This window comes from Hyla sarda, chromosome 1 (assembly GCF_029499605.1).
Source record: "Hyla sarda isolate aHylSar1 chromosome 1, aHylSar1.hap1, whole genome shotgun sequence".
Lineage (NCBI taxonomy): Eukaryota > Metazoa > Chordata > Amphibia > Anura > Hylidae > Hyla > Hyla sarda.
In genome coordinates this window covers 604,695,044-604,712,712 of record NC_079189.1, presented here as the reverse complement: position 1 = coordinate 604,712,712, position 17,669 = coordinate 604,695,044, and the positions used below count along the sequence as shown (strand labels likewise).

Genomic DNA, 17,669 nt, shown 5'->3' with positions numbered 1-17,669 from the left:
TGACAGGTCGATCCAGGTAGAGGGAAGGGGTGAGGTCGACCTGTCTTTCTGGATAGAGAGGCACGGTTTGGGGGCTTTCCGAGAGCGGAATGGGGAGGTGGTCTGGTCCCTCCCGACAACCGGGCAGGACAATAACCGTAGGAATGTGGTCCGTCTGATTTGGAGGGGCGAGGATGCGTGCCCACCTCGCGCTAAAGTGGTTGAGCTCCTCCTTCAGATGGAATTCAGGGCGAGTGACATCTTTGCCCTGATTCACCCCTACGGATCGTCTGAGTTTGACGTCAGTTTCGTTCGGCCAGAGGGTCTCGAACTCTTCTGGTCGAATTACGAAGTGGCAAAAAACGAGCCCGGCTGGCGGGATTTCGCCGTAAAGGCGATTTCCCGTCAGAATGCTGTCAAGAAGGTGACCGTTTTGACCCGTAACGAGTCACTTTCTTGTTATGACATCATGACCTGGCTCGGACGGTATGGGGATGTGACGGACATGCCCAAGAAAAACTTGGATGAGCACGGGATCTGGTCCGGGGCCTGGACGTTTTCCGTCAAACTCAAGCGTTCAGGGAGTACGGTTGCCCACATTCCGTCAGCCGCCTTCCTTGGACGTGATAGGATCCATGTCTTCTACCAGGGGCAGCCTAAGGTCTGTCACAGGTGTGGCAGCCCCACCCACTTTAGCGCAGCCTGTACTGTACAGGTCTGCGCTTTGTGTGGTGGGGTGGGACATCTGGCCGCATCCTGTAGGCAGATCCGGTGCCACCTGTGTGGTGTCCTTGGGCACCCATTTAGCCGTTGTCCTAGCGCCTTCGCCCGTGCAGCGGGCGCTCCGGCTGAGGAGAGCTGTGAAGTTGCCTCGGCCGGGGAGGGTATGGGCAGGGATGGGGGTGCAACAGGGCTCGTGAGGAGGAAAAAGGGCCCCGCCAAACTAAGGCGGGAGGAAAATCGTAGAAGGAGTAGGGAGCTGGAGAGTGCCCAGGTGACGGGGGTAGCTCCGGCCTCTGCTCCTGAAGCTGGCCCTGTAACCGCTGAAGCCCTGGAGGAGGATGTGCTGGATGGGGAGATCAGGAGGCTTCACAGAGAGGAAGGCAATATGGCCGACCCTTCCGATTCCTCCCACTATGAAAGTGTGGATGAGGAGAGTGGGGAGAGGCCTAAAAAGAAAGACAAGGGCAAAAGGAAAGGGAGAAAGAAGAGGTCAGAGCCCTCTGTTCCTTGTACTACGGGCCAGGTTCAAAACGGAAGCCTGACTGCCCCCCCCTCTGGTTGACCTGTCAAACCGGTACCTCGTCCTCGATACCATCTCCTCCCCCTCCTTGGCTGGGGAGGGTGAGGGCGAGGTGCCTAGGGAGAAAGAGCCTCTGGGAGGAACTGGGCCCTGTCCTATTGAGGCACCTTCCTCAGAGGGCAGGGCTAGACCGGGGCCGGACGGAGACGGGGATAATATGGATCTATCTGAATCGAAAAAAAGATCCAAGAGTGGTCCTGCCCTCTCGTCTTCTTCGGGGGATGAGGGGGCAAAAAAGAAGGGAAAACAAAAGTAAAGGGTGTGGCCGTCTAATTTAATCACCCTGTATGGCGGCACTCACCCCATTGACGCTGGCATCTATTAATTGTGCCAGCATAAAGTCGGATACGGCTAGATTCGCAGCCTTTGATTTTCTCGCCCGCGTTGAAGCCGACATTTTCTTTTTACAGGAGACCAGGTTGTCAGATCTAGCCTCTCTGGTAAAAGCCAGAAGAGAGTGGAGGCGCGGTCCCTCCCACTGGTCTCTTGCGGCTGAGCCGTATAGTGGGGTGGCGGTCCTTTTTACCGCTCCTGTTGAATGCCGACGGGTTATTGAATTAGAAATGGGGAGGTGCCTGATCTTAGATGTCTTCATGAAGGGACAAGAGCTCCGGCTCATTAACATCTACGCCCCGCAAAGTAAGCGGGGCCGTAAAGATCTCTTTATGAGGATTAAGCCCTTTCTTTTTACGAGTCGGCAGGTGATCTTTGGAGGGGACTTCAATAATGTCACGAGGTCCCAAGATAGGAGAGGCTCCAATAGTCCGCTGACTTGCGATAGTGTGGCGCTGATTAGCATAGCTAGAGAAGCTCGCCTAGAGGATGCCCACATCCGGAGCCCCTCGGGCCACGCGGGTTTCACCTATCATCAAGGTAGTCGCAGGTCTAGGATAGATAGGTTTTATTTAAAGGAGGAAGCCGTCTCTTCTGCAGTGTCCGTGGTTGAGGTGGAGTTCTCCGATCACTGTATGATTTTGTTTTCCCTGAATGTTTCAGAAACCCCCCGGATGGGAAAAGGTTATTGGAAGCTGAATTCGTCCCTCCTGGAGGAAGCGGAGATAAGACAGTCCTTTGAGGATTTTCTTCAGAGTCAGGTACCTTTACTGGGCCTATGTAGTAGTAAGTCAGAGTGGTGGGAGATATTCAAGAAGCGGGTTGCGGGGTTCTTCCGCCAGCTCTCGAGCCTCAGGTCCCTGAACAGGTATCGCCTGTATCAGGGTCTGAGGAGGAAACTCGAGCTTCTTGTCTCGACTGGAGGTAGCCAAGAGGATATCTCCAGAGTGAAGTCCTTGCTGATGAGGTGTCAGTACGATAGGCACGCATCTTTGGTTTTTGAGAGGGATTTCGGGAAGTACCGCTCGCCCGACCCTTACAGAAACTGTAAGATGTCAGTGAGTAGTAAAGTCATTTCAGGACTGATTGATAGTACAGGATCTCTGAATCGGTCCAGATCAGGGATCTTGGAGATCGTCAGATCCTTCTACTCTCACCTCTTGGGAAGGAAGGATCTGGATCGGGATGTGATGTCGGGTTTCCTGGCTGAAACCATTCCTGAGCCAGGGGTAGACCCCTCTCTTGGCGTTTTGGCAGAAGAGATCAGGGAAGAGGAAGTGAGACTGGCGATCGAGGGGCTTGCCCCCAAGAAGTCGCCAGGTCCGGATGGCTTAACATCTGAGTGGTACAGGACCTTTAAGGAGTCTTTAGCTCCCCTCTTGACTGAGGTATTCAATGAGTGTCTCTCCTCGGGCACTCTGCCAAAGTCAATGAGGAGGTCAGCCCTGATTCTTCTCTCAAAGGGTAAAGATCCCAGCCGTATTGAGAATTGGAGACCCATAGCTCTTCTCAATACGGACAGGAAGCTTCTGGCCAAGATACTGTTTAATCGGCTGGTGAAGTTTGCACCCCGGCTCCTTTCGGAGGCCCAGCACTGCACTGTTCCAGGCCGAAGCACCTTAAGTGCTGTCCTTAGTGTCAGGGAGGCAGTGGAGCGGAGTAGTGCAGGTTTCTGGAAGGGGTACTTGCTGTCCTTGGATCAGGCCAAAGCATTTGATCGGGTGAACCACGAGTACCTCTGGTCCGCCCTCCTGAGATATGGCTTACCGAGTACTTTTGTTAATTGGCTTAAGATCTTGTATGCAGGGGCAGAGAGTTTCCCACTGGTGAACGGGTGGTCTGGCCACTCTTTTGGAGTGGGGTCTGGAGTCCGTCAGGGTTGTCCTTTGAGCCCGCTGTTATATGTGTTCGCGATCGATCCCTTCCTTAGGAGGGTGAGTTGCGGACCGTTGGTGGGAGTCGGGATGAGTTTGGCGGAGCCGGGGGCCATCCAGGGGGTAGTGGCGTACGCCGACGATGTCACTATTTTCGTCTCCTCGAGAGAGGGGGTTGATGTGGTGATGTCGGAGGTGGAACGCTACTCGGAGGCATCCGGGTCTAAGATCAACCGGGATAAGTGTGAGAGTCTCTGGCTGGGAGGGGGGGATCCCACGTTTGATCTCCCGGACACCCTTCCAGGGCCCCAAGAATCAGCAAAAGTCTTAGGCATCACATTTGGCCAGGATGATTATCCCACCAAAAACTGGGATGGTAAGCTCCAGGATGCCACTCAGAAGGTGGACCAGTGGAAGGGTTGGTCTTTGACCCTCAGGGAAAGGGTACACCTGATCAAATCGTACCTGCTCCCCTTGTTTATCTATCTGGGCAGCGTATGTATCTTGCCAGAGGCTTACTACACTAGGATCTACAGCCTGTTTTTTTCAACTGTTATGGGGGAACAGGATGAACCTAGTCAAGAGGGAGGTTACGTACCGCACGAGGAGACTAGGGGGTTTATCTATGGTAAACCCTGTGGTGTTCTTAACAAACACCTTTTTAAAAGCTAACATCTCAAACCTCTGGTCAGAGAGGGCTCCTCCGTGGGTACTCTCCTGCAGGGAATGGTTTCGGCCTTTCTTCCAGGAATGGGAGACAGGAGGGCAAGTGAAGGACCTCCGTACGCCCCATGGATATCTTCCGGCTTACGCTACCCCGACTCTGAAGGCGATACGTCGGTGGGGTCTGGGAGTGTGGGAGATCAGGACCCAGTCAAGGCAGTTCCTTGACAAACGGGTTCTGTTGACCCACTTCCAGAAGCCTCTGGCACTCAGGGACTGCCCAGGTCGGGATCTGAGGGTGGGGTTGTACCTTTTAAACATGAAAAGGATCCCCCAGAAGTTTTGGGACTTGGCCTGGCGCTGCTTTCAGGGGAAGCTATATGTAAGGGACAACCTGAAGTGCAGGAACTCTGATGACCGGGGATGTCCCCGAGAAGAGTGTGGGGACACGCTGGAAAGCATGGACCATTTCCTGCTTCATTGTCCCTTTAATATAGGGGTTTACAACCGGGTGGGCGCTTCCATCGGCTGGAGTCAACTTGCCGGCCTTACCTATCCGGAGTGGGCTTATGGGGCATTCAGGACACTGGGTGGCCGAGACCGGGGCACTTTATTCTTAGTTAGTTTAGTGGTTAGGTACTACACGTGGAATGCACGGTGTTTAGTGTCGACCCAGCAGAAAATCCTCTCCGAGGTGGAGGTCTGTAGGAATATCACCGGTGACCTCGGGAAGATCAGGTCTTTGGAGTATGGCAGTCTTGGTACCAGTAGGGCTCCTCTCCTGTGGAGAGGGTTTTCTTTTGATGTGCCCTAGGTACTAGATCTTTTGGGTAGAGTACCTTTATTTTGGATAGGGGAAGTGTGATAGGGATAGAGATAGGGTGAGAGTAGGGTTAGCTTTAATGGAGGGATAGAATTAGGGAGAATTGTAGGGGGAGTTAGGAAAAGAGTTAAAAATTATTTTGGTGTATCAAGTCTGCCATCCTTCTTTCTGGTGGTGGGCTACTGCATGTGCACGCTAGCTTTTTTGTTTTGTTTTAAGCTGATATGGCATGAAGGGCTTACAGGCGACCAAACTTGGGCCTAAAGTGGGTTGTGGTTCAGTGTCTGTTAGTTAGTATGTATAAGTTTGTGTATAAGTTGGTTGGGTGGAGTGCTAGGTGGGGAGGGTGTATTTGTGGGTGGTGGTGTGTTTTCGTGTTTTTGGGGGACCTGACATGGGTCAGTTAAGGACAGAACTTTGTAAACTGTAGAGGAACGGTATGGACTCTGACCCATGTGCAGGAGGGGTGGTGTGGGTGAGGGCACAGTTCTAGTGTAGGGATTTCCTGTATTTTTTTTTTTTTTTTTTTTTTTTTGTAGGTTTCTGTAAATAGGGTACATATATTTATGTTTATATACTATAATTTATTAATTTCTATTAGTGATTTTGTATCTATTTGGTTTTGTATCTACATCGTTTTATATTGTCTCATATAATAGTTATGGCAGTCGGACCAGTTGTTGTGTTATGTGTTTTTGTTTATTTATTTATATTTTTAATTTTTATATTTTTTATTTATTTATTTTCCCCTTTTGTTTTGTTTCCCGAGTATGGATGGTTTTGAGTCACAGCCGGGTAGTGCTAATTTTATGTTTATGTTTAAGCCAAGTTGTGCTGTTTATTTTTATTTATTTATTTCTTTATTTTTATAATTATTATTTATTTATTTATTTTTTATTTTTTACCCCCCGAGTATGGATGGTTTGAGTTACAGCCAGGTAGTGCTAATTTTATGTTTATGTTTAAGCCAAGTTGTGCTGTTTTTATGTTCATTTTTGGTATGTGTGTCAGTGTGTTTTTGTTTGTTTGTTTTCTTTTTGCTTTGTAAAGCTGGGCTGGCCGGTTAGGCAGGGTTTTGTTTTTGATTTATATTATAGCTGGTTAAGCTTGTTTTTTGTTGTGTTGGATAAGTTTTGTATTTTTATAATAAAAAGAGTGTCAGTAGAAAGCACTGTGATCAGACTGGAAAAAAACTACACAAGTTCCTCTGTAGTATACAGCAGCTGATAAGTACTAGAAGAATTAAGATTTTGAAATAGAAGTAATTTACAAATTTGTATAGCGTTTTGGCACCAGTTGATTTAGAAAAATTTGTTTTCCACCGGAGTACTCCTTTAAAGAAGCACTCCAGGGTTTTTTCTTTTTTTTGCTTTTGTTTTTTCTTTTTTTATACCTATCTGTTTTTGTTTAGTGTTTTGAGAAAATAGTTATTTTTTTTAAATGAACTTCATTAAAACTTATGATTACTTTATTTTATTTATTTATTTTTAGTCAGACACTTCATGAGATGATTCTTATTGTGATCTGCTAAATACTTGTATAAAACAATCTATTAGGCCATATCTTTGCTGGTCATTGTAGTGGGATGGAAATGACTGGAGAGGTGTCACTGCTGGGACATTATACAGTAATGGAGGGGTCTGGTGATGACTGGAGAGGTGACACTGCTGGGAATGCTGGGACATTATACAGTAATGGAGGGGTCTGGTGATGACTAGAGAGGTGACACTGCTGGGAATGCTGGGACATTATACAGTAATGGAGGGGTCTGGTGATGACTGGAGAGGTGACACTGCTGGGAATGCTGGGACATTATACAGTAATGGAGGGGTCTGGTGATGACTGGAGAGGTGACACTGCTGGGAATGCTGGGACATTATACAGTAATGGAGGGGTCTGGTGATGACTGGAGAGGTGACACTGCTGGGAATGCTGGGACATTATACAGTAATGGAGGGGTCTGGTGATGACTGGAGAGGTGACACTGCTGGGACATTATACAGTAATGGAGGGGTCTGGTGATGACTGGAGAGGTGACACTGCTGGGACATTATACAGTAATGGAGGGGTCTGGTGATGACTGGAGAGGTGACACTGCTGGGACATTATACAGTAATGGAGGGGTCTGGTGATGACTGGAGAGGTGACACTGCTGGGAATGCTGGGACATTATACAGTAATGGAGGGGTCTGGTGATGACTGGAGAGGTGACACTGCTGGGAATGCTGGGACATTATACAGTAATGGAGGGGTCTGGGGATGACTGGAGAGGTGACACTGCTGGGACATTATACAGTAATGGAGGGGTCTGGTGATGACTGGAGAGGTGACACTGCTGGGACATTATACAGTAATGGAGGAGTCTGGTGATGACTGGAGAGGTGACACTGCTGGGACATTATACAGTAATGGAGGAGTCTGGTGATGACTGGAGAGGTGACACTGCTGGGAATGCTGGGACATTATACAGTAATGGAGGGGTCTGGTGATGACTGGAGAGGTGACACTGCTGGGACATTATACAGTAATGGAGGAGTCTGGTGATGACTGGAGAGGTGACACTGCTGGGAATGCTGGGACATTATACAGTAATGGAGGGGTCTGGAGATGACTGGAGAGGTGACACTGCTGGGAATGCTGGGACATTATACAGTAATGGAGGGGTCTGGTGATGACTGGAGAGGTGACACTGCTGGGAATGCTGGGACATTATACAGTAATGGAGGGGTCTGGTGATGACTGGAGAGGTGACACTGCTGGGAATGCTGGGACATTATACACTAATGGAGGGGTCTGGTGATGACTGGAGAGGTGACACTGCTGGGAATGCTGGGACATTATACAGTAATGGAGGGGTCTGATGATGACTGGAGAGGTGACACTGCTGGGAATGCTGGGACATTATACAGTAATGGAGGGGTCTGGTGATGACTGGAGAGGTGACACTGCTGGGAATGATGGGACATTATACAGTAATGGAGGGGTCTGGTGATGACTGGAGAGGTGACACTGCTGGGAATGCTGGGACATTATATAGTAATGGAGGGGTCTGGTGATGACTGGAGAGGTGACACTGCTGGGACATTATACAGTAATGGAGGGGTCTGGTGATGACTGGAGAGGTGACACTGCTGGGAATACTGGGACATTATACAGTAATGGAGGGGTCTGGTGATGACTGGAGAGGTGACACTGCTGGGAATGCTGGGACATTATACAGTAATGGAGGGGTCTGGTGATGACTGGAGAGGTGACACTGCTGGGAATGCTGGGACATTATACAGTAATGGAGGGGTCTGGTGATGACTGGAGAGGTGACCCTGCTGGGAATGCTGGGACATTATACAGTAATGGAGGGGTCTGGTGATGACTGGAGAGGTGACACTGCTGGGAATGCTGGGACATTATACAGTAATGGAGGGGTCTGGTGATGACTGGAGAGGTGACACTGCTGGGAATGCTGGGACATTATACAGTAATGGAGGGGTCTGGTGATGACTGGAGAGGTGACACTGCTGGGACATTATACAGTAATGGAGGGGTCTGGTGATGACTGGAGAGGTGACACTGCTGGGAATGCTGGGACATTATACAGTAATGGAAGGGTCTGGTGATGACTGGAGAGGTGACACTGCTGGGAATGCTGGGACATTATACAGTAATGGAGGGGTCTGGTGATGACTGGATAGGTGACACTGCTGGGAATGCTGGGACATTATACAGTAATGGAGGGGTCTGGTGATGACTGGAGAGGTGACACTGCTGGGAATGCTGGGACATTATACAGTAATGGATGGGTCTGGTGATGACTGGAGAGGTGACACTGCTGGGAATGCTGGGACATTATACAGTAATGGGGGGTCTGGTGATGACTGGAGAGGTGACACTGCTGGGAATGCTGGGACATTATACAGTAATGGAGGGGTCTGGTGATGACTGGAGAGGTGACACTGCTGGGAATGCTGCGACATTATACAGTAATGGAGGGGACTGGTGATGACTGGAGAGGTGACACTGCTGGGACATTATACAGTAATGGAGGGGTCTGGTGATGACTGGAGAGGTGACACTGCTGGGAATGCTGGGACATTATACAGTAATGGAGGGGTCTGGTGATGACTGGAGAGGTGACACTGCTGGGAATGCTGGGACATTATACAGTAATGGAGGGGTCTGGTGATGACTGGAGAGGTGACACTGCTGGGAATGCTGGGACATTATACAGTAATGGAGGGGTCTGGTGATGACTGGAGAGGTGACACTGCTGGGACATTATACAGTAATGGAGGGGTCTGGTGATGACTGGAGAGGTGACACTGCTGGGAATGCTGGGACATTATACAGTAATGGAGGGGTCTGGTGATGACTGGAGAGGTGACACTGCAGGGAATGCTGGGACATTATACAGTAATGGAGGGGTCTGGTGATGACTGGAGAGGTGACACTGCTGGGAATGCTGGGACATTATACAGTAATGGAGGGGTCTGGTGATGACTGGAGAGGTGACACTGCAGGGAATGCTGGGACATTATACAGTAATGGAGGGGTCTGGTGATGACTGGAGAGGTGACACTGCTGGGAATGCTGGGACATTATACAGTAATGGAGGGGTCTGGTGATGACTGGAGAGGTGACACTGCTGGGACATTATACAGTAATGGAGGGGTCTGGTGATGACTGGAGAGGTGACACTGCTGGGAATGCTGGGACATTATACAGTAATGGAGGGGTCTAGTGATGACTGGAGAGGTGACACTGCTGGGACATTATACAGTAATGGAGGGGTCTGGTGATGACTGGAGAGGTGACACTGCTGGGACATTATACAGTAATGGAGGGGTCTGGTGATGACTGGAGAGGTGACACTGCTGGGAATGCTGGGACATTATACAGTAATGGAGGGGTCTGGTGATGACTGGAGAGGTGACACTGCTGGGAATGCTGGGACATTATACAGTAATGGAGGGGTCTGGTGATGACTGGAGAGGTGACACTGCTGGGAATGCTGGGACATTATACAGTAATGGAGGGGTCTGGTGATGACTGGAGAGGTGACACTGCTGGGACATTATACAGTAATGGAAGGGTCTGGTGATGACTGGAGAGGTGACACTGCTGGGACATTATACAGTAATGGAGGGGTCTGGTGATGACTGGAGAGGTGACACTGCTGGGACATTATACAGTAATGGAAGGGTCTGGTGATGACTGGAGAGGTGACACTGCTGGGAATGCTGGGACATTATACAGTAATGGAGGGGTCTGGTGATGACTGGAGAGGTGACACTGCTTGGAATGCTGGGACATTATACAGTAATGGAGGGGTCTGGTGATGACTGGAGAGGTGACACTGCTGGGAATGCTGGGACATTATACAGTAATGGAGGGGTCTGGTGATGACTGGAGAGGTGACACTGCTGGGAATGCTGGGACATTATACAGTAATGGAGGGGTCTGGTGATGACTGGAGAGGTGACACTGCTGGGAATGCTGGGACATTATACAGTAATGGAGGGGTCTGGTGATGACTGGAGAGGTGACACTGCTGGGAATGCTGGGACATTATACAGTAATGGAGGGGTCTGGTGATGACTGGAGAGGTGACACTGCTGGGACATTATACAGTAATGGAGGGGTCTGGTGATGACTGGAGAGGTGACACTGCTGGGACATTATGCAGTAATGGAGGGGTCTGGTGATGACTGGAGAGGTGACACTGCTGGGAATGCTGGGACATTATACAGTAATGGAGGGGTCTGGTGATGACTGGAGAGGTGACACTGCTGGGACATTATACAGTAATGGAGGGGTCTGGTGATGACTGGAGAGGTGACACTGCTGGGAATGCTGGGACATTATACAGTAATGGAGGGGTCTGGTGATGACTGGAGAGGTGACCCTGCTGGGAATGCTGGGACATTATACAGTAATGGAGGGGTCTGGTGATGACTGGAGAGGTGACACTGCTGGGAATGTTGGGGCATTATACAGTAATGGAGGGGTCTGGTGATGACTGGAGAGGTGACACTGCTGGGAATGCTGGGACATTATACAGTAATGGAGGGTCTGGTGATGACTGGAGAGGTGACACTGCTGGGAATGCTGGGACATTATACAGTAATGGAGGGGTCTGGTGATGACTGGAGAGGTGACACTGCTGGGAATGCTGGGACATTATACAGTAATGGAGGGGTCTGGTGATGACTGGAGAGGTGACACTGCTGGGAATGCTGGGACATTATACAGTAATGGGGGGGTCTGGTGATGACTGGAGAGGTGACACTGCTGGGAATGCTGGGACATTATACAGTAATGGAGGGGTCTGGTGATGACTGGAGAGGTGACACTGCTGGGAATGCTTTGACATTATACAGTAATGGAAGGGTCTGGTGATGACTGGAGAGGTGACACTGCTGGGAATGCTGGGACATTATACAGTAATGGAGGGGTCTGGTGATGACTGGAGAGGAGACACTGCTGGGAATGCTGGGACATTATACTGTAATGGAGGGGTCTGGTGATGACTGGAGAGGTGACACTGCTGGGACATTATACAGTAATGGAGGGTCTGGTGATGACTGAAGAGGTGACACTGCTGGGAATGCTGGGACATTATACAGTAATGGAGGGGTCTGGAGATGACTGGAGAGGTGACACTGCTGGGACATTATACAGTAATGGAGGGATCTGGTGATGACTGGAGAGGTGACACTGCTGGGAATGCTGGGATATTATACAGTAATGGAGGGGTCTGGTGATGACTGGAGAGGTGACACTGCTGGGACATTATACAGTAATGGAGGGGTCTGGTGATGACTGGAGAGGTGACACTGCTGGGAATGCTGGGACATTATACAGTAATGGAGGGGTCTGGTGATGACTGGAGAGGTGACACTGCTGGGAATGCTGGGACATTATACAGTAATGGAGGGGTCTGGTGATGACTGGAGAGGTGACTCTGCTGGGAATGCTGGGACATTATACAGTAATGGAGGGGTCTGGTGATGACTGGAGAGGTGACACTGCTGGGAATGCTGGGACATTATACAGTAATGGAGGGGTCTGGTGATGACTGGAGAGGTGACACTGCTGGGAATGCTGGGACATTATACAGTAATGGAGGGGTCTGGTGATGACTGGAGAGGTGACACTGCTGGGACATTATACAGTAATGGAGGGGTCTGGTGATGACTGGAGAGGTGACACTGCTGGGAATGCTGGGACATTATTCAGTAATGGAGGGGTCTGGTGATGACTGGAGAGGTGACACTGCTGGGAATGCTGGGACATTATACAGTAATGGAGGGGTCTGGTGATGACTGGAGAGGTGACACTGCTGGGAATGCTGGGACATTATACAGTAATGGAGGGGTCTGGTGATGACTGGAGAGGTGACACTGCTGGGAATGCTGGGGCATTATACAGTAAGACCACTGGAGGGGTCGGGGTGATGACTGTATCATTATGTGTCAGGTTCCTATAAGGTGTCAGGACGTGGCGGTCTATTTCTCCATGGAGGAGTGGGAGTATGTAGAAGGACACAAGGATCAGTACAAGGATCAGGTGATGATGGAGGATCAGCAGCCCCTCACATCAGCAGGTAATAGACAGGACTATATACACACGTCCTCTCATTATTTGTATGTAAAGAATGAATTCAGTCTCTGTATGTGTTCCCTACAGTCAGATCCAGTAAGAGAACAGCAGCAGAGAGGTGTCCCCGTCCTCTTCTTCCACAGGATCAGGATCAGGTAGATGGAGATATTCCCTATGATCTGTAGAAGGGCTGTGAAGCTCTTGTGTTCAGTCTTGTTTTATCCTACAGTATTATATGGTTAATATTTGTTAATTAATAAAAAGTTGGATATAGCAGCATTTAAGCCGACCATAGACATTACATGTTGTCTGGATCTGACTTTTACAAAATTTATTTCACAACTTATGAATCAGGTAGAAGATCTGAACAATATTAATGCGCCAGAGACAGATATGAGGAGTGATGAGCAGTTTAAGGAGGACATTCCTACAATGAAAGATCTAAACTACATTAATGCTACAGACATAAATAAAGAAGAAGAGATAGATGTGAGCAGTGATGAGCAATATAAGGAGGACATTACTACAGGGAAAGATCTGATTTATATTAAAGCTACAGACATAAAAGAAGAAGAAGAAACAGACATGAGTGGCGATGAGCAGTATAAGGAGGACATTTTTACATTGAAGGATTTGAACAATATTAATGTTATAAAAATAAAGGAAGAAGAAGAAGAGACAGATGTGAGCAGTGATAAAAAGTATAAGGAGGAAATTCCTACAGGAAAAGATCTGAACTATATTAATGCTACAGTCATAAATGAGGAAGAAGAGACAGATGTGAGTGGTGATGAGCAGTATAAGGAGGACTTTCCTACAGGGAAAGATCTGATCTATATTAATGCTACAGACGTAAAACAGGAAGAAGAAGAAACAGAAGTGAGCATTGATGAGCAGTATAAGGAGAACATTCGTACAGGGAAAAATCTGATCTATATTAATGCTACAGACATAAAAGAAGAAGATGAGATAGATGTGAGCGGCGATGAGCAGTATAAGGAGGACATTACTACAGGGAAAGATCTGATTTATATTAATGCTACAGACATAAAAGAAGAAGAAGAAACAGATGTGAGCAGTGATGAGCAGTATGAGGACATTTTTACATTGAAGGATTTGAACAATATTAATGTTATAAAAATAAAGGAAGAAGAAGAAGAGACAGATGTGAGCAGTGATAAACTGTATAAAGAGGACTTTCCTACAGGGAAAAATCTGATCTATATTAATGCTACAGACATAAAAGAAGAAGAAGAGACAGAAGTGAGCAGTGATGAGCAGTATAAGAAGGACATTCCTACAGGTAACCAACCAGGTGAGTAGTAACCACTAAATGCAGAGAAGAGTCACATATTCTAATTTTCTAGTCCCTGTCTACAGCAAACTTGTATGGAATATTTTTTAGGGATGCATTGAAAGGCAAATTTTGGTCTGAAACCATAAATTTAGGCTGGTCTTAACCTAAACTGCATTTCCCCGCCCACTTTTTTAAATATTGTTTTTGTAAAATTGTATTATCATAATTTTTTAGTTAAATAATTCAATAATTCATAAATTTAAGTATAAACAGTAAAGTTTTGGGTGTGCTCTATCTGTGGTTCGTCCGGCAATTCCAGTACGATGTAGACCCCTAATGGCCCCAATGTCCAAAAATGCTTAACAGTACAAAAGGGAATGTGATGGTTCTCAAGGACTGTGGAAATGTAATATATGGAAATCAGTGGTTGTACAAATGTACGTAGAGAGTGGTTGTGTGTAGAGAACTGGGGGGTGGGGTAGGGGGGTCAAAAAATGAAGCCTAAAACTCCCAGAAGTGCACAAATGCAGAGTTCTAAAGTACATTTATTTAAAATGCCCAAAGTTGATGCCTGCTATCCACTCTGGTATACATATTAAAATAGTATAAAACAAAGTAGTATAGTAGAAAAGTTAATCAAATGCATTCATAATCTCAAAACCACCTTCAGTTGCAAGAACTTACACTGCTCAAAAAAATAAAGGTAACACTAAGATAACACATCCTAGATCTGAATGAATGAACTAATCGTATGAAATACTTTCGTCTTTACATAGTTGAATGTGCTGACAACAAAATCACACAGAAATGATCAATGGAAATCAAATTTATCAACATATGGAGGTCTGGATATGGAGTCACACTCAAAATCAAAGTGGAAAACCACACTACAGGCTGATCCAACTTTATATAATGTCCTTAAAACAAGTCACAATGAGGCTCAGTAGTGTGTGGCCTCCACGTGTCCGTATGACCTCCCTAAAACGCATGGGCATGCTCCTGATGAGGTGGAGGATGGTCTCCTGAGGGATGTCCTCCCAGACCTGGACTAAAGTATCCGCCAACTCCTGGACAGTCTGTGGTGCAACGTGGCGTTGGTGTATGGGGCGAGACATGCGGTCCCAAATGTGCTCAATCGGATTCAGGTCTGGGGAACGGGCGGGCCAGTCCATGGCATCAGTGCCTTCCTCTTGCAGGAACTGCTGACACACTCCAGCCACATGAGGTCTAGCATTGTATTAGGAGGAACCCAGGGCAAACTGCACCAGCATATGGTCTCACAAGGGGTCTGAGGATCTCATCTCGGTACCTAATGGCAGTCAGGCTACCTCTGGCAATCACATGGAGGGCTGTGCAGCCCCCAAAAGAAATGCCACCCCACACCATTACTGACCTACCGCCAAACCGGTCATGCTGGAGGATGTTGCAAGCAGCAGAATGTTCTCCACGGTGTCTCCAGACTCTGTCACGTGCTCAGTGTTAACTTGCTTTCATTTGTGAAGAGCACAGGGTGCCATTGGTGAATTTGCCAATCTTGGTGTTCTCTGGCAAATGCCAAACGTCCTACACGGTGTTGGGCTGTAAGCACAAACCCCACCTGTGGACGTCGGGCCCTCATACCACCCTCATGGAGTCTGTTTCTAACCGTTTGAGTGGACACATGCACATTTCTGGCCTGCTGGTGGTCATTTTGCAGGGCTCTGGCAGTGCTCCTCCTGCTCCTCCTTGCACAAAGGTGGAGGTAGCGGTCCTGCTGCTGGGTTGTTGTCCTCCTACAGCCTCGTCCACGTCTCCTGATGTACTGGCCTGTCTCCTGGTAGCGCCTCCATGCTCTGGACACTACGCTGACAGACACAGCAAACCTTCCTCCCACAGCTCGCATTGATGTGCCATCCTGGATTTTTTTGAGCAGTGTATATTGCATAAACTATTGTAGCCAAAAGCAGAAGCATTCAATGCGTGTTATGTGCAGATAGAGAAGCGCTGGAGCCTCTCAATACTGCGCCCACTGGGGAGCGTTTGCTGGTTAGCGCTTGTCCTGTAATGTTGTGTAGTGCGACTTGGCGGTCGGCAAAGATATACTTAATACGGGAACCAGTGCACTCACCCAACCTCACAATGTTATCCAGGGAGGGATCCTTTGCAGCTCCGAAGTCCTAGCGGATGTTGGCAGCACGTGGCACTGTGCGGGGAAGTATGCCTTATGACAGATAATCCGCACTGACAAGCGGTGTTTGCTGCGCAGGATGCTGTGGGTCCTCGTGGAGGAGTGCGCACTGATGATGCGATGAACTGTAAACGGTGAAAGCTGGCGTGCTTCAGTATTTTTTTTTTTTTTTTTAATACTTCCATTTTTATTTCAGCTTTTCATTTATACATTAACTCTGCAAAGGCATATTACATTTCTCAGAGATTTAAACAACAATATTCTCCCCACATTTACTTATTTCCCAATGGAGGAAGGATTCTATGCAGGGGGAAAGAAAACAAAATAAACCTAGACAAACCAAAACACCCAAAAAAAAAAACGTATTATACTTTTCTCTTCTCTTCCCCTCACCCCGTCTCTGTCAATCCATTTCCGCCATATCATATATATATATGGCTTTTTCCCAAGCAACTATTTTTTTCCTTCTTTTGAACAAAGTGCAGTCTGGATGGTGGATTTGGGTTTTTCCAGCGCTGGGCTATCAACTTGCGCACATTATATAAAATTCTGCCCACCCCTAACTTAGTGTTATCTTCTATCGGCAGTTCCACCACATAACCCAGTATACATATTTTAACCTTCCTATCAATATCAACCTCATATATTGCTCCAATATATTCTATAATTTCTTCCCAATATCTTTTAATAACCAGGCATTCCCACAGCATATGGAGGAGAAAGGGTGGAAGAAAGCCGGTACAGTGGAGGCGCTGCTCGAGTGGTGAAATTACTGAGAAACTCAGGCGGTGCAGGATAACGATTTTTATTGAAAGTATTGGGACAACGCGTTTCGGCATCTGCTGATGCCTTCCTCAGGTCCACTTAACAATTCTAAAATAATAAAAGAAGGTATATCTGTATATCTCAACCTAATTGTATGCATACATCTCGATCAAAAACATATGGACGGTGTTAGGTCTGGTACAGAAAATATATATAATGTAAAAAGAAACATATAAAAAAGTATAAAAAGAAAAACATTTTTTTGGGAACAGTGAATCCGTATTCCTCTATGCATGTCTAGGAACTCGCCAACAAGTTCACACACAAAGAAGAATAGGAGGCGAATGAAATACAGATAGAGAAATAAATAAATCCATGTAAATAGATCAGCAGTGTCCCAATGGATGGTCTATGGGCTGACAGATGAGTAGGTAAGTATTTAAATGGAATGACATGCATAAAACATAGATGGTAAGAAGAATTTTTCCATGTAATAAAAACAATTAAAAGCATGGTCCATAGATGATTGGAATGCAAAAAATATAGTTGTGCTGTCGGAAATGCAACAATAGTTGTGCTATCAGAAAAAATGGAATGAGTATGTATATATATCTTGATTGTGTGGCTTATATATATATTTTATATATTTGGGAAGTCCCAGGGGGAGAAGGTTTGGAGAATTAAAATGTCGGGATGGTATCAAAGAGGACTTACCCCATATTCCTATGATGTTCAATGTGGGAGAGCTGGGGAAGGGAGGCAGAAAGTGGAGAGTTAGGGGTAGGGCTGGGTAGGTGATTATATATGGTGGGGTAGGGAGGCAGAGCATTGCTCGTCTCTGGGGGGGGAAAACAGATACCTGAAAAATG

At 47.4% G+C, this 17,669-nt stretch overlaps 1 protein-coding gene across 2 annotated transcripts in view; it reads left to right on the top strand.

Annotated features, from left to right (window-relative positions):
* LOC130296543 (zinc finger protein 436-like) overlaps positions 1 to 17,669 on the top strand; it is a 61,568-nt gene that overhangs the window by 15,481 nt on the left and 28,418 nt on the right. The window contains exons 2-4 of one of the 2 annotated variants that reach the window (XM_056548183.1): positions 12,449 to 12,575; positions 12,659 to 12,720; positions 12,914 to 13,886. In XM_056548183.1, the coding sequence (XP_056404158.1) occupies positions 12,488 to 12,575; positions 12,659 to 12,720; positions 12,914 to 13,886 (1,123 nt within the window). In that variant the 5' untranslated portion in view covers positions 12,449 to 12,487. Of the gene's footprint in view, positions 1 to 12,448; positions 12,576 to 12,658; positions 12,727 to 12,913; positions 13,887 to 17,669 lie in introns of both variants that reach the window. The other variant, XM_056548192.1, reaches the window with a different exon arrangement.